Here is a 27,734-nt window from a genome sequence, read left to right as displayed (position 1 = left end):
ACATGGCTGTTACTCTGAAACCTATTCTCCTGTTTACATCCTCAGAGATGGTGTTTGAGTGGGCTTATCCCCCACCCATCTGACTGGATACTTTCACTTCTGCAAGCAGGGGAGACAGGAGAGTGCTGGCTCTGTGGCCTTGTCCCTTCCTAATCCCTATGAAGTTCCTCTACCTCTATGGATGTGCTACAGCGGTTGGATTCTGCGAGTCAGGAGGAACAGGACTAGGGAGATGGTAGTTCCATGGACCATGCTGTCCATTCCCAGAACCACCCAGGTATTACCAAGGAGAGTCATGCTGACTCAATCAGCATGATCTTGTTTTGTTCCTCCACTATGTAAACTTTCCCCACTCATTCTTCTATCCCAGAAGGGAATGGGGATGAGGGTTGCAGCCAGCTGGGAGTGTTACAGGGACTGAAATATGTCTGGGGATCAGGAAAATGTATGGGGCCTTGGGCTTCTATATGGATGATCCTGATCTTTGATGGATGTCCAAGATGGGATGATTGTCTGGAAACTTTGTGACTGGGCTCTAATGGAGTTTCTTGTCCCCTATGCAAATTTTCCCCATGTGGATGATGATAAATTACCCCATAAAATCAAGTTTGCCCCTCTGGAGACCTCTTTTATGTTCTTGAAGCAGACCTGCCAATATTAGAATACTAGCAATGGGAAACATTTAGAGAGGAACATACGTTCCCATTTTAACACTCTTGGTTTAACATATTGGTCTAGGGGAGACTTTTGTAGGGAAAGACTGGAAAACTGTAAATATGGTGTTATCTGAGAGTTGTTTGGTTTCGTTTTTCATTCTCCTCCTTCCCGTTTCAGCTATCTAAAGCTCTTCACCCTGTACCAAACATCTTTCTTTAGGAGAGCCATCCATTTACATTTTTTAACTAAATCATTTGAACTGCAAGATTAGCGAAGTTGTTTTAAGCCAAGTATTGTGATTCCACAGTCTACCAGTTGCTTGTTATACCAACATGCTCACTATGGCTGAGCACAAGGTCGGTACAAGAATTACTGGAACCTTCTGATTAAGATAAGTGGTGCATAAGCCTTTTGCTAGCCTTGCACTCTGGCATATATCTCAGCCTAAAGGAATAAGTTGGGGGATGATGTGATATAGAAGGTCTTTCATGGGCTTTCTGTACTGGGTTGAATTCCTGTCCAGGTAACGTTAGACCTGGGTTTGATGCATTGTACTGTAGTCTTAGTCTGAGTGATCACCTGTGAAAGCCTTTATCTGATTTGTTTAGCCAAATATGGTTTTTGTTGGATGAACAGAGATTCATACACTAGATTTTTTTTTTTGATTAGTGGATAAATACATGGTCTGAACTGCTGGAGATTGCAACTATTTTTAAAAAAATAGAAATTCTGAAAATTTGACATCAAACATACACTAAAGGTACTGTAATTGTTTAAAAATATGAGCAATAAATTATTATTTTCTGGTTTCTGCTGTTCCTAAAATCTATCCTTATAATGATCTATTACAGGTAACATAAATATTTCTAATAAGAATTTTGTTTTCTGATACTTAGGGCATATGCAAGAACAGTTCACTAGCAGTATTATCAAAACTCACCTCTAATTCTTACATTGCAATGAAAATAAAATAAGTGATATTCTTGTATGTGGTGTTGAGGTTACCTTGCCTAGGTGCTGACAGATGTCTGACATACACTTTACAGTTGGATAAAAGCACCTGGTGATACAGAAAGCTTATTGCTGATCACTCTGTATACTATTGACCCATTGTGCAAAAAGAAAATTGGTACATAAAAAATTAATTGTTTAATCTTTTGGAGCATTATTCCCTCACATGCAATAACCTGATGGGGAAATAATGTCTGCTGCTCCAACTATTATAACTACTGTGGGGAGTAGCTGACTAAATGTAATAAATGCTGGAATAGTTAAGGGCCAGATTATGCCACTTTGCACTTCATTCTTTGATTTAGTCTTTACACCTTAGTCCTGTTGATTTCAGTGAGTCTACTGGAGGGGTCAGGTGCTATTCAGCATTAGTATCGGTGACAGAATCTGGCTGTAAATAAACTTCATTATCCTATGCCTGATAGGAGAGGAGAGAAGTGAACTAATGTTCGCTGGGTGAAGGTCAATAACATTTTCCACCTAGTTAGGTTTGTTAAACTGTGTTTATAGTCAGGATAGAAACACTGACCATTAACTATAGCTGAGATATGTGCTTATCTGTAATGTGCATGTTTTCATACAATTCTTTACTTTTGAAAAAAAGTAGTGTATCTTAGCGTAGGAACAACATCAGCGTGCATGTTTGTCAGCTAATTGTCATGGCTGAGCATACTGCAGCAAAAGAGATACAGGGAAAATAACTAGGACTTTTCCCAGCTCATGTTTAATCAGTGGGACAAGCTTGATGGGTGAAAGGACCAGTGTAATGAAGTGTCTGGCGTTCTAGGAGGGATATTGCTGATAAAGAGACATAACTGTTGACAGTCTAGATCTTTATTTCTTCTGGATGTTTTATACTGCTTGTATCAAATTGCTTCCCATTTTAAATAGGAAATGCTTGTTAATATTTGCAGTGTGGGTAGTGCCCAAAGTCTCCAGTTGGGATTGGGGCCCCACTGAGCTTCGTGTTGTACAAACATGTATGAAGCTACAGTCTTTGCCTCGGAGAACTCAGAGTCCCGAAGGAAAGATTTCAGACACATCCTCTTCCATGTCTGAAGGGATGTGCCAATAATTCCTGCTCCTGACCAGGTGCTTTCAAAGGGCCTGATGGTGAGATGAACTGTGATACATCTGAATGTAGTTTGTGCTGTGCACCTCTCAGGGCGATAGGTATTTCTGTCCTCTTTAACAGGGGAACATAAACTTGTTTCTTTTTTCAAATGAGGAAAGGTGCTGATTGTGTGTAATGAATATCGATTACTTGCTTTCAGGCAGAGAATCCTGTCCCTGTGCTGTGATGTTCATGGTGCTTTATAAACAATATTTCAGTGGGTAAGAACCTGGGGAATATTCTTATTGAAAGCTATAAATATTGCTGGACATGGACACGTGAAAAGCTGTATGTAGCTGGCCTACAAATAGTGTTTGCTGGAAGGGTATAAAGGTGCTGACATTTTAAACTATGGGATTTTTAAGATTTTTTGCTTTGATCATTATCAGCATGGTAGCTCAGGAGTCACTGGAGTGGAACTAGTTCTTTCAAGGAATCTGTTCCAGTTGTCTTGCTTGTGCATGCCTCTGAACATCTTGCAGGCTCTTGAGCAGTGGATTTTCAAGTATCAGTTGTGCAGATTAATTCTGTGCAGTATTGCTACATTTTTTCAAGGTTATGGAGACATGTTGGACCATAATTTTGAGAGGCCTTCTTTTTTTGTCTGCCAATGCTAAATGGATCCAGGAGGAATCATGAACTATAAGGGCTGATCCTGTGAATTTTTGTGTATTCCTTGGACTCCGTGGGATTGTTTGTGTGATAACATCTAATTTGTGGAAGTAAGGACTGTCAGAATCAAGTCCCTAGAACAGTGAAAGACCTGTTGGGTCATTTATTCCATACACCAGGGGTGACAAGTCCAACTAAAAAAGCAATTTATTTTTCCTTAAACATTTTGACTATTGTAAGAAGTGCACTTATCAGAGCCTGACAGCATGATTTGACAGCATGATCAGAACAAAAAGGAACAATAATCGCCAATTCCCTGTTAGTAGAGGACAATAGCCTAATCCATAAATAGCATCAGCTTTGTCACATGTAAAAGACCTGGCTGTGAGATGATGTCGTCATTGACTTTCTAGGAGACTAACATTTTTCCTTTAAAAGTGGCATTTGGTGCTTATATCTCTAATTGGGTTTTGTTGATTTGGAGTTGAAATCCCAAATAGCAATCAAGTTTAGGCTTCTGAACTAAAGTAAAATGGCTTATAAGGTCTTCTATAATGTTGCTAATAAACTACTGTCATCCTGTGAAGATGCTGATGATAGCACTGACATGGGGAAATCTCTTCTCTGGTTTGATGAGGCCCTTCTGAAGTGATTTGGGTTTGCAGTAAAAGTCAGTGTTCTGTGTACTGTTTAAAAAACAGCAGAATCTTAATGACAATTAGCAGTTCAGAACTGATAGCTGCTCTATTGATTTAGTTCTAGTGGCCTGTTTATACACCTGGCAAACAAATCTCCAAGCACAGATGTTTTTAATACGCATCTCTGAGTTTATAAAGCTTCACAAATCGAAAAACCAAGGGTCTGATTCCATTGTCAGTCACCACCGTAGCTGCACTGATTAATACTGGGGTAAATTGGGCCCCAAGTATACACGTCAAGGTTCTTGAGAAATTGTGTAAGACAACCTGTCTATCAGATTGAGAGGGCCCTATATGCAAAATGTTGTTGGGGAAGTTCTGTTCTGAACGTTGCTGCTTAGGTCTATCTTTAACATCAAAGTAGAAAATCCAATAGTTCAGATTCAGTGGGTAATAGCCCATGTAATGGAGACCAAACCTGTTTTATTGGAGGACTCATCCAATGCTATTTTTAACAGGAAGCTGTTTGCATGACTCACTATTGAAAAGTCTCCTGACGCCTTCCCTTCATCCACAAAAAGCATGAGGTCAGCTACTGACTCCACACTCTCACAGACATCTTGATCACAGTGTTACAGTAGGTGTTGGCATTATGGATCATAATGTCAGTCTGTGAAAGCCCCACATGAGGCTCTGTCCTGTGCTACTTACTGGGGAAATCTTGGCCTATGATTTGGCTGGATTAAGGAGTTCAGGGTTGACCCATGCAGAGCAAAACAAAGATTTACTCAGCAGGTCATTCCTGCGGGTTCTTTGCAATGAATCAATAGGAAAAATGTTTCACATAATTTACTAGAAGTTATTAGATTGTTTTGTTTTAAGCCAAGAAGATTTTTACTTATATTAACATACCAAGAATGTTGAAAAAGTCACAAGTCTGTTGCCACGTTAATAGCCTTGAAATGGATGCATTTCTGTCCCAAACTCTGTTCTTTGAATTGGAACATCTCAGAAGAGTTAGTGGAGGTAATTGTCTGATGGCATGTCACTGTCACATGGCCTGTAGTCATGCTTTGCACTTCTATCGCTTACAGCACATGAAGATCTCATTAACATTTGCAAACAGTCTTGTGAGGGTTAGTAAGTGCAAACAGGTGAACTGAGACACAGAAGTTAAATGACTTTCCTATGGCCATATATGGAACCACTGACAGATGGAAAGAGAATGTAGCTCTGCTGATGTCCAATCTACTGCTATAAATATGTACAGCTGTATGCCTTAGTACCAACTTATTTGTACTGCAGTTAAGTGATGCACAATAAGGAGATTTTTGGGAACATATATTACCTCTGCTCTTTCTCAGGCAATTCTTGCTAAGTTTGCCTTCATCTTAGGTTATGCCCTCACAGAAGCTGGGAGGTGTAATTTTTAGACCTCTGTTTGAGCTAACACATGCACGTTTACCCAAGCTGGGAATTACATCCCCCAGTTGCTGTGCAGACATACCCTTAGGAACCACACTAGGCAGCAGAGATCTCTGTTGCATCCTAATTAAAGGGCCCAATATTATCAAGGCAGCCAGTGACTTGCTAAGCTCAGACAAGTGTGTCCATGATACTTGGCCACAATTGATCCATATCAGTTACCAGTGTACAAGTAACTCTGGCTTTAACAGCCGAAGAGATGACTAGTAATTAACTATCTCTTGTGTGAATACTGTCCTCAGTTTTGTTCAGCAGAGTGGTGGGGGAGACAAACCTGCATTTGATGGACTATTGAACACTGGCTTCTAAAAACTAGGTTTTTAGCAAGAGATGTTAAGAGTAACAAGAAGGGTTTCTTCAGGTATGTTAGCAACAAGAAGAAAGTCAAGGAAAGTGTGGGCCCCTTACTGAATGAGGGAGGCAACCTAGTGACAGAGGATGTGGAAAAAGCTAATGTACTCAATGCTTTTTTTGCCTCTGTCTTCACGAACAAGGTCAGCTCCCAGACTGCTGCACCGGGCAGCACAGCATGGGGAGGAGGTGACCAGTCCTCTGTGGAGAAAGAAGTCGTACGGGACTATTTAGAAAAGCTGGATGAACACAAGTCCATGGGGCTGGATGCGTTGCATCCGAGAGTGCTAAAGGAGTTGGCGGATATGATTGCAGAGCCATTGGCCATTATCTTTGAAAACTCATGGCGACTGGGGGAGGTCCTGAATGACTGGAAAAAGGCTAATGTAGTGCCCATCTTTAAAAAAGGGAAGGAGGAGGATCCTGGGAACTACAGGCCAGTCAGCCTCACCTCAGTCCCTGGAAAAATCATGGAGCAGGTCCTCAAGGAATCAATTCTGAAGCACTTCGAGGAGAGGAAAGTGATCAGGAACAGTCAGCATGGATTCACCAAGGGCAAGTCATGCCTCACTTATCTAATTGCCTTCTATGACGAGATAACTGGTTCTGTGGATGAAGGGAAAGCAGTGGACGTGTTGTTCTTTAACTTTAGCAAAGCTTTTGACACGGTCTCCCACAGTATTCTTGCCAGCAAGTTAAAGAAGTATGGGCTGGATGAATGGACTATAAGGTGGATAGAAAGCTGGCTAGATTGTCGGGCTCAACGGGTAGTGATCAATGGCTCCATGTCTAGTTGGCAGCCGGTATCAAGTGGAGTGCCCCAGGGGTCGGTCCTGGGGCCGGTTTTGTTCAATATCTTCATCAATGATCTGGAGGATGGTGTGGATTGCACCCTCAGCAAGTTTGCAGATGACACTAAACTGGGAGAGTGGTAGATACGCTGGAGGGTAGGGATAGGATACAGAGGGCCCTAGACAAATTAGAGGATTGGGCCAAAAGAAATCTGATGAGGTTCAACAAGGACAAGTGCAGAGTCCTGTACTTAGGACGGAAGAATCCCATGCACCGCTACAGACTAGGGACCGAATGGCTCGGTAGCAGTTCTGCAGAAAAGGACCTAGGGGTTACAGTGGACGAGAAGCTGGATATGAGTCAACAGTGTGCCCTTGTTGCCAAGAAGGCCAATGGCATTTTGGGATGTATAGCAGATCAAGGGACGTGATTGTTCCCCTTTATTTGACATTGGTGAGGCCTCATCTGGAGTACTGTGTCCAGTTTTGGGCCCTACACTACAAGAAGGATGTGGAAAAATTGGAAAGAGTCCAGCGGAGGGCAACAAAAATGATTAGACTGGAACACATGAGTTATGAGGAGAAGCTGAGGGAACTGGGATTGTTTAGTCAGCAGAAGTGAAGAATGAGGGGGGATTTGATTGCTGCTTTCAGCTACCTGAAAGGGGGTTCCAAAGAGGATGGATCTAGACTGTTCTCAGTGGTAGCTGATGACAAAACAAGGAGTAATGGTCTCAAGTTGCAGTGGGGGAGGTCTAGGTTGGATATTAGGAAAAACTTTTTCACTAGGAGAGTGGTGAAACACTGGAATGCGTTACCTAGGGAAGTGGTGGAATCTCCTTCCTTAGAAGTTTTTAAGGTCAGGCTTGACAAAGCCCTGGCTGGGATGATTTAGTTGGGGATTGGTCCTGCTTTGAGCAGGGGGTTGGACTAGATGACCTCCTGAGGTCCCTTCCAACCCTGATATTCTATGATTCTAACTCCTCCCTCCATGGCTGCTGTCCTCTGCCTCTTCTGGGGTATGGAGTGCAGACAGGGCTAGGCTGGGATCTAGTGGCTCATCAATGGTCAATTCAAGGTCCTTGCAGAACTAATGGCAGCTGACTCTGGTACCCAAGTACAGCCTCTTAGATGTTTGAAGCCCATGAATTCAGGGGGTAAGAACCAGAGTCTCTCACGTGGTAATCCACAAAACAGCTCTTCAATCTAGGGCAAGCTATTGCACAAAACAAAAGGTAGTGAAAGTGCAGTTGTTTGGCTGCCAAGTAATGGGCCTTCCCCTACTTCAGTTGAAGTCAATGGCAAAAGTTTCACTGGTTTTAATGGGAGTGGGAGCAGGAGAGGGCTCAGTGTGTGAATTAGGCATCATGCAAGCTCAGAATGATAGAAGGAGACTTTTCTGAGTTCTCTTTAAATGGACAATAAATACTTGTGTTGGCTGTAATGCAAATAATTCAGGTGATTTCCTTTTTATTCGCACCTCTGGTTGGCTCTACTTGATTAAAATAATCTTTCCAATTTGTTAAGGCATCCAGTTGCTGGCATGCTTCAACCTAAGCAACTATGAGAACAGCTCTATCCTTTAATCTCTAGCACTGTTTGTGATGCTTTTGGAATGATTATGCAGGATATTATCACTTCACTAATTTAACCATAAATTCCTTCATTAAATCCAAAGGCCAAATGGTATTTATACAATTATTCTAAACATGCCTAAGAAGCCTAAATAATCAGCAGTTTACTACATCCAAAAAGTAAGAAAACATTTATAAACCTTTGATCAAGATATTTGCAAATGGGCTATATCCAGATGTGTGTTAGACCTATATTGGTCAGCTTCAATGTGGTCAGGCAAATATTAGCAATGAACCCTTTAAGAGTAAACGCTTATACCATTTAACAAACAAGTGATGTCATTGCCAAGTACTGACTTCAGCTAAAAACCAGTTTGAGACAGTTCACTCTTATTTCTGGTCTTAAGCCAGTAAGATTTACAACTACCTTTCACCAAGGCCTTTCTTCCCCTCCTTTTCGCTGACCAACAAGCGGCATCTGTTGCACCTGGATTCACATAGGCTTTATGTGTATGTGCGGTGGGAAGGTTCATGTTGGCTCCTTTTAAGACGAATTCTCTATCTTATTTAAAACCATCTGCACCCCTATTGGTCAGAGGCCTGCCTTTTTAGACACTCCTCTTCAATTACTTTTAGAACCAGATACACTCTCCCTACTTTATTCCTTCTGACTTTACAACTCATTACTTTCAAGGTCTTTCATTTATTTGCTAGTTAGGGCCTTTCCTTAACCAAACTTACGCTAACTTTTAATTCTCTAATTTTATATTTATTCTACAGGGGCTGTTGCTTTGAGGGATGTTGATGGTGACAGAAATACTTGGTATTACTACACTGTTTGTTAGAATGGGATTACCTAATTTTTAGAAATGTAGTTGCTCTTGCACAATGTTGGGGTCTCTACGTCTTGCTTAGCTCACACTTTGCTATTGGAGAGATTTATAATTCGCTTTTTGAAGAAGCTTGTTTTGATGATGGCCTTGGCAGCAGAAATATTAGAGAAAAATAATAGTCCAGTGACTAGTGGAAGGGTTTGTAGTTGAACATGCAGCCGTAACTTACCTGCAATAACAACAGCATTGGTTCAATACGAATGTATTCAATTGGTGTCTTGGTTAAATTCCGGGGTGATAAAATCTTCAGCCTGGATCTTGGCACTTCTCGAATAGCTTTTGAAACTGGACAGGAGCCTGTACAGCTCCCAGAAATGCCAGAATCCATCTGCCTTCAACATGAAAATTTAATTGTGTAACAAATGTGAACTCATATGTTTCTGGCTGTGCACTGACTCATGCCTTTTGAGTTGGGTGTCTGCCTCTGACGGAGTTATAATGCTAGTTCAGCCAGGATCATGAGAATATAACCCACACGTGCCATGCACTGCAAATGGAATGTTGATTCCAGCTAGCTGTATTCTATTGTTGTGGGCACGCTCAATTATTTATTTAAAACAATTGAGGGGTTTGGTGGGGAGATAAAATGGCAATTCTTTCTCCATTGAAGTACAGAGTTGACTTGTGAGCAGAGTTAAAATGGTGGGAGGTAGCTACCCTTGTTCTCTGGTACCTCTCAGCTAGTTAGGCTGCAAGATTCCAGTTGGACTAGAGTGGAAGAATGGTAGGGTGAACTCTGATCCCCTAAAACACTGTTCATGGGGACAAATGTGATGGAATCTCTCACAAGGCCCGCTCAGAGGTTTGTGGGGGATGGAACAGCCTTCCCTTCAATCAGAGTATCAAACACCCACACAGTCACTACTATAGCACCTTGGCAACTCTAGATATCAGCCCTGTGTGTGGAGTTTTGGCTGCATAGTTGGTGCACTGGCTCACCATAGTTTGGCTGCATAGTTGGTGCCTGCCTGCCCCTAAATTCCCTGCCTTGCACTTCTCCAGTCACCATAGAATGCTGGACTCTGTAGCCAGGACCTCATATCAGTCTTGCATTTGGCTCATAGTGTGAGAAATGACTTCATTATAAGAGGTTTCCACTGTGCTTATTTTTCATTGATTGCCTCTTTACTTTTGCTGATAGCAGGAAATTGCAGGTAGGTGGGAAAGATTGAGTACCCTGGAGTTCGTTCATTCTTCTAGTGTTTTGTTGTTGTGCCAGAACTTTCTCCTCATCCCTGTTTGGTGACAATTCAAAGTCACTACTTCTCTCTTTCCCCCAGTGTAGGCGGATAAGAAAATACTATAATCTTGTTAATAGCTGCAAAATGAACACAGGGACACTGGCAATCACAAGAAATGTCACATACAAAATAGCAGGCATTAAACAATGTTTTAAAAAAAGATCACAAAGACTTCTCCCTCCTATCTCAGGAATTCAAAATCATGTTGGTATTGCCTCTTATTTTCCTAACTGTACACTTGTAGGAAATGTGAGAAGAAGAGCTTCTACCCAGTACGGGTGGTAAACTGGGCCAAAGAATACAACTCCTGTTAAAGACCCCAGTTCAGCAAGGTACTTAGACATAATGTTTAACTTCAATGGGACTGTTTGGGTGCTTAAAGTTAGGCACAAGGCTTAAAACTGGAGCCAAGGTTTACAGGAATCATTCAAGGTCCATTCCCTCTCCCCAGTGAACCACATGGAAAACTTAAAGCCCCTACTCTTATCTATGCACCGATCTTATGCTGCATTACTTCGCTGTTCAGAAATAGAAATAACAGCAGTACAACCCTCGCTGAGGTTCTACCATAGTTCTAAATAGGCCCGAACCTGGCTCTGACTGCTTGAAATAATTAATCTATTGGAAAAAAACCCCCAAGAACTTTCCCCTTGCAAAACAAAAAAACAGACTCAAGAACAACCAGCCTATGCAGCGCCTTCTGGGAGCTCTACACGCAGAGGACGTTCTGCATGTTCTCTGTGAGAACAGATAGCTGTGGCCACAGCTTTCATTATATTTGAGACTTTTGGACTTCGATTCAGGGCAACACTTATGTGCACTTAAAGTTGATCACGTGCTTAAGTGCTGTCCTGAATCAGGTCGGAAGTGCTGTGATCTTTCTGACTCCATGGTGAAACTGAGTGCAAAAATGGGGTGTGTGTTGGAGGATGGGGGTTTATTCATTTTTCTGTAGAATGTTGTGATTTCCTTTCCACCGTTGGAGTTACAAAGTTCAGGAGGGAAGTCTGGGAGCAGGTCTGTACTAGTGCTTCGACCATTGCAACACCCCCAGTGGATCTGCACCAACTATCGTGTGATTACGGAGACTTCTAGGAGAGAAAGCTAACATAGATGAGGCTCATGAGGCGTGGGTGGGAAGAGGGGTTGAAAGCTCTGGCTGTATGAGAATGATGGCCAGGATTACTCAGTGTACTTTACTTTTAAACATCTTTGCTGAGCACTTTGGAGGATGCTATTATGTGGAAGCCTTCTGCAGGGTTGGGGAAGGAGCTAAATTTAATCTTTAGCTCTATTGGGGCAGTAACTGCAGAACTATTTTTCCATACTTCCTGAAGTCTCTGCATGACTCTCAGTTAAATGGTAAATAATTTTGCATATTGTATAAAATGTAGAGTTTTGCTCACATTAAACATGGATGGCTTACGCCCTGTTCTTTCACACTAAAGAATTGATGGCACCAACAATCTGTTTTCCAGCACCATACAAATCTCCTCCTAGCCTCTGGCTAATCTCGGCAGCTCTGCTCGTAATATATACTATCAAAGCTGGCATATCGGCCAACGCAGTTCCACTCCCTAAAGGGAAGGCTGCTTCTTTGCTGGAGCAAACACTAACTTAACTTGGCTCTTTGTGGACCACTGTTCCCAGAATAGATACTGTTGTGTGTTGACAATAAGGTGACCACACAGCAAGTGTGAAAAATTGGGATGGGGTGGAGGTGGGGTAATATGTGCCTATGTAAGACACAGCCCCAAATATTGGGGCTGTCCCTATAAAATCGGGACAACTGGTTGCCCTAGTTGACATAATGTGGGTTTGCTAAACTCCATGGTAAAGGGGACCTTTTCCCAAGCACAGTTCGCTATGTTGAATATATTATCTCTGCTTTAAAAAAAATAAAAAGTGAGGAAAAACGTGTGTGAGAGAACATGGCAAAAAGTTGTATTCAGTCAAGAATGAGATGTTGTACTTTGAAGTAAGCAGACAGGCAATAGTAAACCTGATACTTAAGCAGATTCACTCTCCTCACCTTTAATTCCTGAAATCATCAGTAAGGGTAAGAGAGATCTTGCTGGGTATTTTTTGGAGGGATGCGGGGGTTGAATTCTCTGATATATAAAAAGGCCAGATGAGGTTTTCTTCTTCCTCTTCCCCCATGTGTATACATTATGAACCTCAGGCACAAGATTCTGATCTCATCGATGTCAGTCTGGAATGTTCCCAGTGGAGTTATTCTGGATTTCCATGAGTGTAATGGAGATCAGATTCTGGCCCCTGATCTTTACATCCTTATATACTTGCTAAAGAGCTGGCATATTAGTGGTCTCGTGACATCACAAGAGACTGAAAAATTAGCAGTTGAGAGGGAAATTGCTTTCCGGTTTGGGCCTGGGGTCCGCCGATTACCCCTGCTCTGAAGAGTCTTGCAAGAAAAATAACAACTTGTTACTGATACAGCAGGGTGGAAAGGAAGGTTTCTAGGCCTTCTCTATAAATCATAAACAAGCAACAATGGGCACAAACCTACTTTTGCCTTTTGTAAATTCCCTTTTAAAAAAGCCTGCTGCTTTTATATCTTTCTGAAAACGTCTCTGTTTTGGTGTGAAAATGCCCATATTTGGTCTGTCAGGTGGTGAATGTCTTTCAGGTGTTTTAGACCAGGGAAGGGGGGAATATTTCAACAGTAATTACAAGAAATGCATCAAAAATAGCTGAAATCTGAAATTTAGCCCATTGAGGGCTAGTGCTGTTGCTATGTTTGGAAAAGAGTGGGTTTTTTGTCCCCAGAAATTATCATTTGAAAAGTGCATAGTAAACAGCACAACTTCAGAAGCACCTGTACACAATGAAGAGACACGCTGCCCAGGGGTGCCCTTTTCAAAAGCTGGCACTTAATCTCCATTCCTCTGAGCTTAGGTGCTCTGCAGGTCTGCCCTCCCTTTTTGTCTAGGGAATTTGCAAGCTCTGCTAGCAATGCTTCTGGAGGTGTTCACTTTTGCAACTAATAAAAACAATCTCTCTGGGACCTACCTGACTATGCAAATCAAGTGTATGCAGAAGTGCACGTGCACATACTTTAAAACTTGGCTTCCGGCATATAATTTCTTTTGTGTTGGGTGATATCCAGAGTCTGCTCCCTGCCACTTGTGCTAGGCACGGGGCAAATAGATGACAAAGAGATGAGATGGTCCCTGTGTCAGAGTTTACAGTCTGTCTCCAGTTCCTGTTTCCTGTAATGCCTATAACGTTGCCATTACATGTATGCTGGGAAACTCGGAGCACAGGCAACACTGCTGAGATAGAAATGGTGCTGGAAGCCTGACGTGTTTTTAACTTTTTTCCTCTCTTGCGGTTGTGCATCATTAAACACGTTTATTCTCACTTGTTTTTATAAAATACAAAAACTTGGTTAGGTTCACTGTGCACCCTTCAGGTCGATGGGAGTTTTGCCACAGAGTTCAGTGAGAGCAGCATACGGCTCTTTAAAGAACTCTTACCTGTTTCGGTCTTTCCAAGAGCTCTCTTGTACTGGGCAGCCTGTACTTTAGTTCCCTTTTTTAGTTTTCAATAACTGGTTTTAGTCTGCTGTTCTTCTCATAGAATCATAGAAGATTAGGGTTGGAAGAGACCTCAGGAGGTTGTCTAGTCCAACCCCCTGCTTAAAGCAAGACCAACCCCAACTAAATCATCCCAGCCAGGGCTTTGTCAAGCCGGGCCTTAAAAACCTCTAAGAATGGAGATTCCACCACCTCCCCAGGTAACCATTCCATTTTATTACTGTTTTGATGAGACTATAGAATATAGCCATGAGGGGGCCAGAACTTCTAGATCAAAAGCTTCCCCAGTTCCCAAGGAGAATACATTACCAGCTCGTATCACATGAATGACATATGCTATGACATGAGAAATAGGCAGTGCGGGTGTTCAGCACTCAAGGGGTTAGATGCACTGTTTCTGACTTGAATTCCTGTTCAGGATTTCCTTGTGTCAGTAAAGTGACGGCTGTAAACAGCTCAATTGCAGGTAGCTCGTTTATATAAAAGCAAAGAGCGGGGAACACTCTTCAGGTGTTTCTCAGCTTGTTGTCGTATAAAGATTAACACTTTTCATTGAAAGAGCTGGTTACATGATGTCTGTATTCATCTGCATCTTTGGACGCTGAGGGCCATTATAGCTACTTGTTCCAGAGAAATGCTGATTATGATTGGTTCTACCAAATCATCTTTTGTTATTAGCTGCAGTTGTGTGAGCACTGAAGTGAAAATCACTGAAATGTCAAATATCCTTGCTTTAATTAGCTCATCATAAACCAGGTCTGTGCCAAGGGCACTTCCTTCCCTACTGCAGTAGATGGTGCTGATCAAGCTGGAGCCCTCCCTAAAAATGGCAGAGAAGTTAAAGTAGGGCCAAATTCTGCTTTGTTAAACCCATTCAAGCCCATTGGTTTTAATGGGCTTGCACAGGTATAACTAAGGGCAGAATGTGACCATTGATTAGTCATGAGTTGCCTCTGTATCTAGGGTTGCCAACTCTGACTGAAGCTATTTCTCTCGCTCCCCCCCCAAAAAAAACATGACGTAATGTCATTTTCTTTAAATATCCTATTAAAATTTCCTGGATTGCTTTGGTAGTCACTGGGACATCAATGCTGATTCAGGAGACTCCAGGCCAATCCTGGAGGGTTGGCAACAGTATCTGCATCCCATATTAAATGCTGCTGCATTACAAATTGACACACACAGAAGAGGCAGGAGGTTTGCCTGTGAAGCTCGTATCTGTTTGGCTTTTAGTTCCATATGTGGAAAACACTCTGGCTGAGTCCTTTATACGCCAGGACATGTCCAGTAGTAGGCATAGCTGCATTTCCATTCAAGCATGGGTGCTTTCAACCCACCGGTTTTCACAAAACAAACTGAATTGTAAAACCAGTTTAACAATCAGCTTGTGGCCACTCACCCTCGCTGGCTGCCATCTGCCAATTCCCTGAGTCAGATCTTTCAACAACCACAATTACGCCACTGGAATAACTCTGCCCTGGCGCTAGATTAATATGTCCCTGCTCCTTTGGAAATCAAAGCGTTGTTTGGGGTTTTTTCCCCAAAAGCTAGTGAAAAGTGATTTATTTTTTTTTTAAACTCCTATGCAGCAACTGTGTTTCACCTAAAGGCTCGCATGAGGCTGGGGAAAGGAGAAGTGATGGGACTCGGCAAAGAATGCAATCCAAGATTGCCATGGCATAATGCTGGGCTCCCTCAGGCCACTGTCTTGGCTCGTTAGTCACTTACACCTGAACAAAATGGGTGCGAAATGCTACAGAGCTGAATGGTAACAAACGGGTTTTAAATACCATTGCAGACCATGTTTTGCCCTTCAGTGTAGGTGACCACAGTTAGCTACAAATGTAGCAGTTTTCAGCCAAGAATGAGGTGAGGTTTTTTTTAAACATAATACAGAGCTAAAATGTTCGAGTGCAGTGGCCAATACTCATTAATATTGAGGCACGCCACTGTGAGTAAACTGACCAGGGAGTCCTTGCCCAAAAGAGCATAGGCACAGATCTTCAGAGATCTTCAGGCTCCTAACTCCCACTGAAATCAGCAGGACGTAGGTGCTTAAATAACTTTTGAGGATCTGGGCTTTTCTCTGTGAGGGCTCTGTCTTGCAGGATGCTTAGTACTCTGACCCTGATCCAGCAAAGCACTTAAGCATATGCTTAACTTCAAATAGGTAAGTAGCTCCATTGAAATCAAAGGGACTACTCATGTGCTTACGTGCTTTGCTGGACCAGTGCTCAGTTTCAAGCTCTGTAGGCAGAAGTAAATAGAGCACAAACACACAGAGATATGTAGTTCTCATAATATTGTGACACTTCGTGGAATGATTGGGTCTGTGGATGACGGGAGAGTGGGAGGTTGGAAGCTTCTTGAAGAGATGAGCTTGATGTACGTGAGTATGGAGGTCATTCCAAGCACAAGGGTGAGCATGAAGGAAGGCACAAGGTGTGAGAGCAGGTGAAGGAGGCAAAGGGCTAGTCAGAGGGGAACTTTAGGCAGGTGAGAGTTTGTGTAGATTGAAATACAGGCCGGGCTGTAATGCAGAGAGCTTTGAAAAAGAGCAGAAGCTTAAACTTCATGCAGAAATGCTGCTGATAATAATGGAGTAACAGTATCAGCCTGAACTTCCTTCCTTAGCCACATACGCCTATAGTCACTACTGACCATCAAGTCAGAAATTAATTTAAAAGGGTTACATCCTCGTATTTGTTAAATCTGCCTCTGTCACTATAGCTTAGTGTAGTGCAAAGCATGGTGGACTTGGCCTCAGTTGCACACTACTCTAGTGATATTGTGAGAGTCCTCATCTGTAAAAACTGCAAACAAAACACTAACTGTACTGCAGTACAGAGTTGTAACAGTTGTCTCGGAAGAAGGATATCCCAGCAATCAGCAGGAGATGACTCTTCAGTACAGAGACAGACTTTGAACTTCTGGCATTAAATTAGCATTTGCAATACATGTTAGGGTAGCTGGTGCAAAACTCTAAACTGTTTACTTGCATGCTCCATCTGCTCTTTGACCCTTTCAGTGAATATAAGCGCTTCTTGGGGACTAGAAGGGAATATTAGCAGATGCTGGGAATTCAGGGTCAGAAAAAACAGACAGTGCTTTCCTGTTTCACCTTGTCTGTGTCGCTGGGGCATGTCTGAAGAGGTTTGAAACCCTTCAATGGAGGGGGATTTCCTGGTCCAGTAGTGAGAATAATCCATTGTCTGCCTCAATTCTGGAGCCTGATCTGAATTGCTGCAAGCGTTTTGTTCACTTAAAATGAAATAAAACCTGTTTAGAGATGGCTTCTATACTGGGGAGGCATACATGAACTGGAGGGGATTCCCTATCAACACAGCTCCCATTCCAGGTCTATTCGGATGCGTTTCCACTGCGATTAAAAAAGCCTGCAACACAATCTCGGAGCCTGGGTCGGCTGACTTGGTCGGTGGGGTATAAAATTGCAGTGTCAATATTTTGGGCTCAGGCTGGATCCCGGGCTCTGACACCTTCCCTCCTTTGCGGAGTCCCAGAGCCTGGACTCTCGCCCGAAGATCTATACTGCAATTTTAGAGCCCTATGCACCTGTGTCAGCTGACTCGGGCCAGCTGCGGCCATGCCAGAGGTCTTATTGTAGTGTAGACATACAGAGAAGGAAGTGACCTCTGAGGGGAGACACAACCCAGTTCAGCCTGCTCGTTTAGAAAACTCGTAGCTTATCTGTAGTGAAGGCTTTGCCTTTATTGTTATAAAAGGTATATCTTACCATAATAGAGCTAACGCATGTCAGCTATCCCGCTGTAAAATCCTAGTGGAGACAAGTACAGTAGTCTTTGCTGCAAGGTAAATTAGGTGAAGTCAACCAATTGGGAGACCTAATGTTGACCTCATCTAGTAACCTCACAGTAAAAATGATAGATAATTTAGGTTGTGGTGGATGATCGTTGTTACAACAGGTCCTCAAACAGTCATAATTACGAAAGACTAAAAGTCAGTCAAGTGAGAAGAAAAATCAAACTCCCATTAGGCTGACAGGTCCCATCCTTTAGTACTGTCTAGTCAACAGAATGCTTTCCTTAACTCTAGTAAAAAGGTGGGAAGATGGCATGCCTTTGGGGGAGATGAGGTATTTAAAAATGAAGGTAAGCAAAGCTTTACTCTCCCAATGATTAGCTAAGAACAAGCTCATGAACTTTTTTTGTATTTAAGATGTAAATAGTATTGAGTTGCTGGGATGTTTCTGTGCAAGTTTGCTGGAAGCAATATATATTCTGTATGAATCCTTCACCGTTGCTTATCAAAATGTTGCGTGAATCTGTCCTGGTGAACGGCGGTTTTTTTTGTTTTCTTTTTTAAGAAAGAGAGAGTGGCAATACATTTAAAGACCTCTTTTAAAAACCACAGACTGTATTGTTTGGAGTGTCTGGTCTTACTGTACAGATGGGGACTAACCCCATAAAGGCAAGGAAACTCTTTAAAAAACAAAACCAATCAAACAAACACATCCTGCTATCCCACTAAGGCAAAACCCAATCTTTTACTGATGTTAATCTCTGCTCTGTGACTTAGCAATAAGATCAAACATTTCAGTCAATGCAGGCCACAGACTTAAAAAATGTTTTAAATAAACTGGTGTTTTATTAGCAGTTCTGCATTTATATGTATAGCCGCAGTGGGGTTGTGGTCACTTCACAGGGCAAATAGAAAAACATAAGGTGAAATCCTGGCACTTTGCCACTGACTTCAGTGGGGCCAGGATTTCATCTATGGTTCCTGCCCCAAGGAGCTTATAGTTGATATTCTAGACATGATCCAAGGTGACAAACGGTAGGGAGGGGTTAGATTTAGAAATGACAGGTGTGACTGCAGTCCTATTGCATGATTACTCTCAGGTTAGGTATGTGGACTTCCTGGTGTAGTGTTAAGTACATGTAATATCATGCAATGCTCAGCATAAACAGGATGAATTATGAGGTCACAAATGTTGTAAACATCCCTGGTAAATCAAGTATGTGGAGAAAGCTGGCTATAAGATTTTTCTGGGAGAGGTTACAGAAGAATTTTTAATGACCTGCACTGCTGCTGATGAAATTCTAGCAAAATGGAGTTCTGAGCAGTGCTATTTGAGGGTCAGAGTAGGGACTGGGAGTCGGGGCTAATGTAATGTGGCGTGATACCTTGATGGGTTTGTTCATGCAAACACTCTGGCTCTTTACAATTTGACCTCCTCATTGACCTTTGGATTTTTGCTTTGAGCCCATTGGGTTAAAAAAAATCTCCTCAAGGTGAATGTCTGGTGCAGTGCTGGACTTTCTGAGAGTTTTGACATGGAGCCCCAAGCCAGGGTTCCACTGTTCTCCCCAAAAGAGCCAGGCTCTGTGGCCAAGATTTTTCGAAAGTGACTGGTGATTCTGGGTGAGGTGGGGTGTCCAATTTTGAGATTTCTGAGAGAGGGGCCTGACTGTTCAGAACATGCTGAGCAGTTGCTCTTTAACAGCTAGATCCCTACAAGGTTCCTCGAAGTTGGACCTCCAGATGCTGAGGCTCTCCAAATCACTTTTGAAAACCTGTGCCTCTGCCTTTATCTTTGCCATCTCCTGGCTTCAGTGGTGAGGGAAGGAGCTACTGGCCTGACTGACCGGCTGTTTTAGGGGGGAGAAAGGAGGAGCAGGTATCTTAGTCCCTATGGAAACAACTGTAGGAGATCAGACCACTGCATCCCCTCCCTCCCATGCGTTAGGGTGTGTCTGTGTAAAACAGGTCACTTGCTGCAGGGTGGGGATTGAAAGGGGGCTATCTTGGTGGTGGGTTTTGAGCTGTTGACTGGGATGGAGGAATGGGTACCCCTCTGTTCTCCTTCCACCACCATCCTCTCCTTCAGAATGAACCCTGGAGCATGTTATGGAAAGGGGGGTTGTGGGAGAGCACCAGATTCTCCCTCCCTCCTCTTCTGCCCTGGGTGAGTGGGCCCAGATCTCTCTTTGGATCTCTGCTGTGAGTTCTGCCTTTTATTTTCATTATCTCTACGCTGTCTCTTCCTCCTTTGAGGCTTTTGTTCTTAAATTGTCAATTCTTCAGTCTGCTCCTTTTTCCTGACTCTCTCTCTCTGTGCCCCGTTTGTTCCTTTATACACATACCTAGTTCTCCCCTTCTCTCATTCACTGTCCGCCTTTTATCTGTGTGCCTGTCAGAATCCAGTACTCCGCACTGGTGCAGGAGGGATGAGACACGCAGGCATCTGTAGTTGCCTGCCTATGGTAGCAGTGCTGCTGAGCTGCCTGCAGGCTCGCCGCTTGGAATACGAATTTGCCAGTGGTCCTGCATGGTTCTGACTCTCTGCATCTGAGGGGTGGCTTGGGCCCCAGACCCATGTTGGATACACTTCCCCACTCACTTAAGTAAGCCAGTGAGAGTTTTAAGGGGTTATTTGCTTCCTTTCTTGGCCCCTCTGATGCTATTCTCGAGGGGTTTTATTCCCTTTTCTCTGGGAATGACTTGTAGAATTTACCCCCCACGTAAGTCAATCCCATTGTCTTACATAATACAAGGCTTTCTGAATATAGAAACTTAAAGGGAGAGCTGCAAGTGATGGAAGTGACAACAGGCCTGGGGCAAGGCAATGTACCACCTCTTGTAGGTGGGTTATCTCATTATTAGGTCTAGCCTCCACTTAAAATTAAGGTTGACGTAGCTACATTGATCAGGAGCGTGTCTAAAATATAATCCTTCTGCCAGGTGGAGCCCACAGCAACCAGGGCCGGGTTTAGTATCTAAGGGTTCCTTTTCAACAATGCAACACAGAACCAGCTCAACCCCCGACTCGGTAATCTGGGAAAATTACACACCACCCCTGAAAAAAGAAAAGGAATACTTGTGGCACCTTAGAGACTAACAAATTTATTGAGCATAAGCTTTCGTGAGCTACAGCTCACTTCATCGGATGCATGCAGTGGAAAATAAAGTGGGGAGATTTTATATACGCAGAGAACCTGAAACAATGGGTGTTACCATACACACTGTAACAAGAGTGATCAGATAAGGTGAGCTATTACCAGCAGGGCGGTGGGAAAAAACCCAAACCTTTTGTCATGATAATCAAGGTGGGCCATTTCCAGCAGTTGACAAGAACATCTGAGGAACAGTAGCATGGGAAAATAAACATGGGGAAATAGTTTTACTTTGTGTAATGACACATCCACTCCCAGTCTTTATTCAAGCCTAATATAATGGTGTCCAGTTTGCAAATTAATTCCAATTCAGCAGTCTCTCCTTGGAGTCTGTTTCTGAAGGTTTTTTGTTGATGAATTGCAACTTTTAGGTCTGTAATCGCGTGACGAGAGAGATTGAAGTGTTCTCCGACTGGTTTTTGAACGTTATAATTCTTGACATCTGATTTGTGTCCATTTAGTCTTTTACGTAGAGACTGTCCGGTTTGGCCAATGTGCCAGCAATGCCCTTCTACCTCTTTAGATGGCCTCTCCTCCTAGTGCATCCCTTTGTTTCCTTAGGTATGCCATTAGCAAGCCTGAGTCAAAAATGTAACTCTCTTTAGTCACCATGTTAAGGTTATTTTTATTTCTTTAATAACCACTTATGCTGCACTGGCTGCACATGGGGCCAGACTGTTTTCAGAATCCAGCTAGAGATCGACCTGGCTAGTACTAGTTCTGCGAGGAGGCTGCGTTCCTCTGGGGCTTGCTGTGGTGGTGATTTACTGTGCTGCCATTGATCCTATCCTCCTAGAAGGATGTGGAGAGCATGGCAGGCAGGATCAGGGCGAGATTTTATTATAGTTCTTGCCCATTATAAAAGCCTTGCGTGTCTCTAGTCAGGACTCCTAGGTCATCTTTTATATTCTGCTACTGATTTACTATATGACCTTGGGCAAGTCACTCCACCTCTCCATACTTGAACTTGCCCATCTACAGTATAAATTATTTAGAGCTTGTATTGCAGTTGAGAAGCCCCAAACAGAACGGGGGCTCTCTTGTGCCGTGTGTGTGTGTGTGTGTGTGTGGACACACACACACACACACACACAAACAGACTTAGCTTCTGCCACAAAGACCTTACAGTCCAAGTGTGTGACAAGAGACAACAGGTGCATATGCTAACAGGAGGCAACCCAGTAGCATGCCATGATCCTCTGGCATAATGTGATTGTAAGCAGTTCGTGCAGGAAACTTGATGTACAAAATATATATAATATGTATAAAGGTCCAGCTCAAACTAAATCAAGAGGCTGCTTGGCTTCTAGGATTTTTGTTCTTAATCTTTTTTAATTTAGACACTTCAGTGAAAATATCACACATCAAGGCACGGGAAATGAACATGTGTGTACAAGTGATGCTGGAGAATCTAAGGGGCCCTCATCTATGTCACACCTCACAATCTTTATCCTCCCAATATCCCTGTGATGTAGGGCAGTGCGGTCATCCCTATTTTACAGATTGGGAACTGGGACACGAAGAGACTAAGTGACTTGCCCAAGGTTGCTTGGGAGACTCCAGTTCAATTCCCTGTACAGCCACAGGCTTCCTATGTCCCTGGTGACCATCTTGACTACTGGGCCATTCTTCCTTTCTTACAGTGATACTCTTGTGCTTTAGTACTGTCCTAACAGAACACTTTGCAGGTGAGGTCCGATAGCCCAAAGTCCCTGGGTAAATGAGATTAAAAAACCCGTTCCCTTCTCTCTTCTTCAAAAATAGTGCTAACAAAATGCACGGGTGACATCACCTCTGTTCTGTGTGCTGCATCCCTTTCTGCTCTCCTTCATTTGTTTCTTTCCTCTATTGGCATTATAAGCTTTATAGGGCAGACACATGGTTTGTACCATGCCTGGCATGCTTGGGATGCAGAATAAATTGCCTCACTTCTGAAATTTATTCTAACCCAAGCTAGTGCATCGGCCAGGGTGTTTAGCAGTTAAGTTAAAATAAAACCTCCCTGTACTGTGGACTAAGAGTCTGTCTTTGATTTAAGAACAGCCAGGCTAGTTACAAGTGTGGCAGAGTCCAAGTTATTTTACAGATTGCATGTGACTGGTGATGATTTACTTTGCTTAGTGATATGCTTCTTATATGGCTGTCATGGTTCCCTAGCTGCCTGGCAGGTGCCACTGTGTTGCGAGTAAATCAGGGAGTCTTGCGCTCCATGTCTGTCTTTAGTGACTTCAGAAGCATAATTGCAGACTGCTTTTCTGCCCTCCCTTTGTACTTGCCGCAGGAGACCATTATCGTTATAGTCCCCTGCAGCCTATTTCCGTTTTTTTGTATTGAAAACAATAAAATGCTGTTTATATTTTTAGGGGACTTCCTTTTGGAATGGAAAACACACCACCACCAACAAAATCCAAACCAAAATCACTGGGGATCTCAGAAATACGGAAGGTTGGCAATCTTTGGTTTAATCTCCAGATCTGCATTTGGACATCCAGAACTTTCTTCCCCCTCACCTTTTCTATCTGGCCTAAATATTTTTTAAGAGATTAAGGGCGTAACCTGTTCCTTTCTATGCATATTGGCAAGATTTAATGCTTACACTGTGCATGTTCTGAGCTGTGCTAACTCTGAAAAGTACAGAAAACTAAGCATCTACTGTTTCGTAAGCTCTGCTAGTACTTCCCTGTGAGGAAGTTGGGACCTGGGAATCAGGATTCCTGCCCCAAGATTTTAGACATTGGGTGCCTAAATGTATGTGCCTAAAATCCATATCTAACCTGAATAAATGGCTTGATGGTTTTCCCAGAAGTGTTGAGGACCTGCAGCTCCTATTGATTTCAGTGGGATTGGTGAGTGCTTAGCCTCTCCGGGAAATTCAGACCTTGTGTGTCTCCAGCTATGCATCCAAATTCATACAGTCTTGAGGACATCCAGTCAAAGTTCTGCAGACCAGATTCACCCCTCCGTGGCATGGAAAAGACCAGAGGCACTGGGCAAACATAGTACAGATGAAAGAAGCAGATAAACTGCAAGCATCCCTCTCCTTGAGGCTGCTGAAGCCCCCTTGTGCTAGCACCACATGGGGACTTCGAGGGTTTTGGGAGCGGGTGGGTCTGTCCTGCTGTGAGGAAAGCTGTGCCAGAATTAATGCTGCTCAGACCTTTCATTGTCTCTCACCTCCACAGAGGGGCTAGTGTGGATGTGCAGTGAGGGGAGCCTGTGACTGCTCAGCTCGTAAGAAAGGCCACAGAGCTGGCGCAGGAGGACAGTGTTTGTGGGTGGGCAGTGAGGAGGAGCCGGCTGGCCACATGGCTCCCCCTTGAATTGGCAGGATTGGAACCTGATATCCTTCCTGCCCTTCATGCTGTGACTAGTAGAACCATGCACTTTTGAAGCACTTGGAGGAGAGGAAGGTGATCAGGAACTGTCAACATGGATTCACCAGGGCAAGTCATGCCTGACCAATCTGATTGCCTTCTATGATGAGATAATTGGCTCTGTGGATTTGGGGAAAGCGGTGCGTGTGATCTTTGACTTTTAGCAAAGCTTTTGTTACGGTCTCCCACAGCATTCTTGCCAGCAAGTTAAAGAAGTATGGGCTGGATGAATGGACTATCAGGTGGATAGAAAGCTGCCTAGATCATCTGGCTCAACAGCTCGATGTCTAGTTGGCAGCCGGTATCAAGTGGAGTGTCCCAAGGGTTGGTCCTGGGGCTGGTTTTGTTCAACATCTTCATTAATGATCTGGATGGTGGGATGGACTGCACCCTCAACAGCTTTGTGGATAACTCTAAGTTGGGGGGTACGGATAGGGTCCAGAGTGACCTAGACAAATTGGAGGATTGGGCCAAAAGAAATCTGATGAGGTTCAACAAGGACAAGTGCAGAGTCCTGCACTTAGGACAGAAGAATCCCATGCACTGCTACAGGCTGGTTGCCGACTGGCTAAGCGGCAGTTCTATAGAAAGGGACCTGGGGATTACAGTGGATGAGAAGCTGGATGTGAGTCCAGCAGTGTGCCCTTGTTGCCAAGAAGGCTAATGGTATGTTGGGCTGAATTAGTAGGAGCATTGCCAGTAGATCGAGGGAAGTGATTATTCCCCTCTGTTCGGCACTGGTGAGGCCACATCTGGAGTACTGTGTCTAGTTTTGCGTTCCCCACTACAGAAGGGATGAGGACAAATTGGAGAGAGTTCAGTAGAGGGCAATGAAAATGATCAGGGGCTGGGACACATGGCTTATGAGGAGAAGCTCAGGGAACTGGGCTTATTTAGTCTGCAGAAGAGAAGAATGAGGAGGGGTGTTGATAACAGCCTTCAACTACCTGAAGCGGGGTTCCAGAGAGGATGGAGTTCGGCTGTTGTCAGTGGTGGCAGATGACAGAACAAGGAGCAATGGTCTCAAGTTGCAGTGGGGGAGGTCTAGGTTGGATATTAGGAAACACTATTTCACTAGGAGGGTGGTGAAGCACTGGAATGGGTTACCTAGAGAGGTTGTGGAATCGCCATCCTTAGAGGTTTTTAAGGCCTGGCTTGACAAAGCCTTGGCTGGGATGATTTAGTTGGTGTTGGTCCTGCTTTGAGTGGGGATTTGGACTAGATGACATCCTGAGGGCCACCCTAATCTATGATTCATGCTCCCTGTCAGCTCCACATGGCTGCAAATGCATCTTTCCTTTCCCCCTGCCCCACTCCACACACTGAGGATAATTTGGAAGGAATTCTGAGTTGTATTTTTACCTGTACTTCCATGCCTCCCCCAGCCCCTCTGACAGTCTTCCCTTCCATAGGGAAAGGATAAACTTAGTCCCCCACCCATACCTCACTTTACCAGTGTGTAAAAGGAGTGAATATCTGCCTGCAGTCCTTCTCCTGGTTGGGGTGAGACCTCATGAATTCCTCCTAGTGAAGGACTTTGCACTTTCAGACAGTGCCAACAATCTCCGTAGTACTGCTGCCATAGAAATAATCTTTCCCCAGCTTGTTTTTTTTTTTCTTTCCCCAGTGGAGTTCTTTTGTTGTTGCAGTGGTGACTGAATGATGCTCTTGCACAGTATTTATCATAACAGAAGCTCTTCCTTTGTTCTCTTCGCCTTTCAAGGCAGCATACGGGACAACCCTCACTTTGTGGCAAACACACTTTTTAAATGGTAGCCCTGTTGCAGCATTGGGCCTGCTGTCTAGGCGCACTCAAAGCGAACTCACTGACTTTTAAGGGAACTGTGCAAAATGTAATGACTCTTCCTCAGAAAGACTTGGGAATTATAAATACTGAGCAAACTGCCGTTTCAGCTTTTATTAAAAACCCTGTTTGATTTGAAGGAACAGCTTTCTAAAGGATTATAGAACATGATGTGAACAACATGGTATCCGAGTTAGGGATATGAGACTGGGAGCCTAGACTCAACAGTTATTCTTGGCTTATATATCGATCTGTTGGTTGACTTTGGACACGACCATCTTTCTGCCTCACATTCTCTATCTATGAAGTAAGGATAGTACTACTTTGCCTCATGGGATTGTTATGTGGGTTAATGAATTCATGTTTAAGTGTTTGTGAACCTCAGATCAAAGGTGCAATGTAAGGGCAAAACATTCTTAGTTATAGCTCTGAGAGGCCCCCGATAGATCGTTTGCTGTTGTAGTTTCAGTTAGTAGTCTTACAATTTGCCTGGGCTTCAGAAGCAATAAAAGTTCAGTGGGACTAATGTCCAAGGGACATATGTTGTTACAATTGTTTGTATCCCGGCAGTGTCTAGGAGTCCTAGTCGTGCCCCAGGACCCCAGTGTGCGAGGCGTTGTACAGACATAGCAAAAAGATGGTCCCCGCCCCAGAGACCTTACAATATAAATAATGACTGGGCTTGAGACTTTCAAAGTCATTCAGGGACTTAGTCACACACATTCCATTAAAACCAATGGAAGGTATATGTCTAAATCCCTAACAGTGCTTGGAAAAATCTCAATAATTCTTATCAGCTAGGGGTGGGTGGTAAATAAACCCAAATATTGGCTATAGCCCCCCTACAGAGTTTTGGTCTTTGAGATTCTGTCATTAGATACAGGATTCATGAAACTTGCCTTCTAGGGCTTTGTAAGAGAAAGATGAAGTGGATAAGCCTATATTCTTACTGCTTCTCTCTCTTTCGGGGCCTGGCATAGAAATGTAAAGCAGGCTTTCGTTTTTCTTCCTCAAGAGCTTTCTTCTCATCTCACTGCACAGGGACTTAAAAGCCTAAACTCGAGCAATTTTGTGATGAGAACAGAACATTTCGATTTCCTGAGAGCCACTCTAGGAAACTTGTCTTTTTGAACTATAATATGAAAATCTGCATTTCAAGTGGGAACATTTAAAAGCAAAAGTGCTCTGTACACACCCAGTAAAGCTGGGCATACCCAGGCTGTGCATCCTGCAGGTTCAATCCAGTTTAATATTGAGCCACTTCTGAATTCAGACGAGGGTTTGGAGCGCAGGACTGGGGTTGTCAGTTATTTCTCATTGCTAAAAAAACTTCAGGGTGGGAGTGGGATGGAGTGGGAGAGAATCACTTTCCCTTCACAAACGTGGTATTTTTTTTTTTGAGCTGTGTTTACCTGTTTGCTATTTTGTTTGTGGAATAATTTTACTGTGATTCATGGATCACACTCGGGAAGAGGCAGCAAGCGGGCCAGGAACAGCCTTTGTCCTGCTTTTCCCATCTTGTGAAATGTCAAATTGCTGCCTCCTGTTGCCGTGACAAATGGTGGGATGAGTGCAGGAGCCTACCAGGTGGGAAGTGATTTCCTCCCTACAACCTTCCCCAGTCAGGCTCCCTTTGTCATGCCTGTTTGATTAGCTGGCTCATCTTGGTGCTGTCACCAAGCCAGGAGTGTTAG

At 43.4% G+C, this 27,734-nt stretch overlaps 1 protein-coding gene across 6 annotated transcripts in view; it reads left to right on the top strand.

Moving 5' to 3' along the window:
• Window positions 1-27,734, top strand: part of MYO5B (myosin VB) — a 372,896-nt gene that overhangs the window by 3,310 nt on the left and 341,852 nt on the right. For 3 of the 6 annotated variants that reach the window (XM_073343526.1, XM_073343524.1, XM_073343522.1), the window contains exon 1: window positions 201-277. The exons of 1 other annotated variant lie outside the window; for it this stretch is intronic. In XM_073343526.1, coding sequence (XP_073199627.1) covers window positions 233-277 — 45 coding nt within the window. In that variant the 5' untranslated portion in view covers window positions 201-232. Of the gene's footprint in view, window positions 1-199; window positions 278-27,734 lie in introns of those variants that run through there. 2 more of the 6 variants (XM_073343528.1, XM_073343527.1) reach the window with 1 other exon arrangement.

Source organism: Lepidochelys kempii, chromosome 5, assembly GCF_965140265.1.
Source record: "Lepidochelys kempii isolate rLepKem1 chromosome 5, rLepKem1.hap2, whole genome shotgun sequence".
Classification (NCBI taxonomy): Eukaryota; Metazoa; Chordata; order Testudines; family Cheloniidae; genus Lepidochelys; species Lepidochelys kempii.
This window is presented reverse-complemented; position numbering and strand designations above follow the sequence as displayed.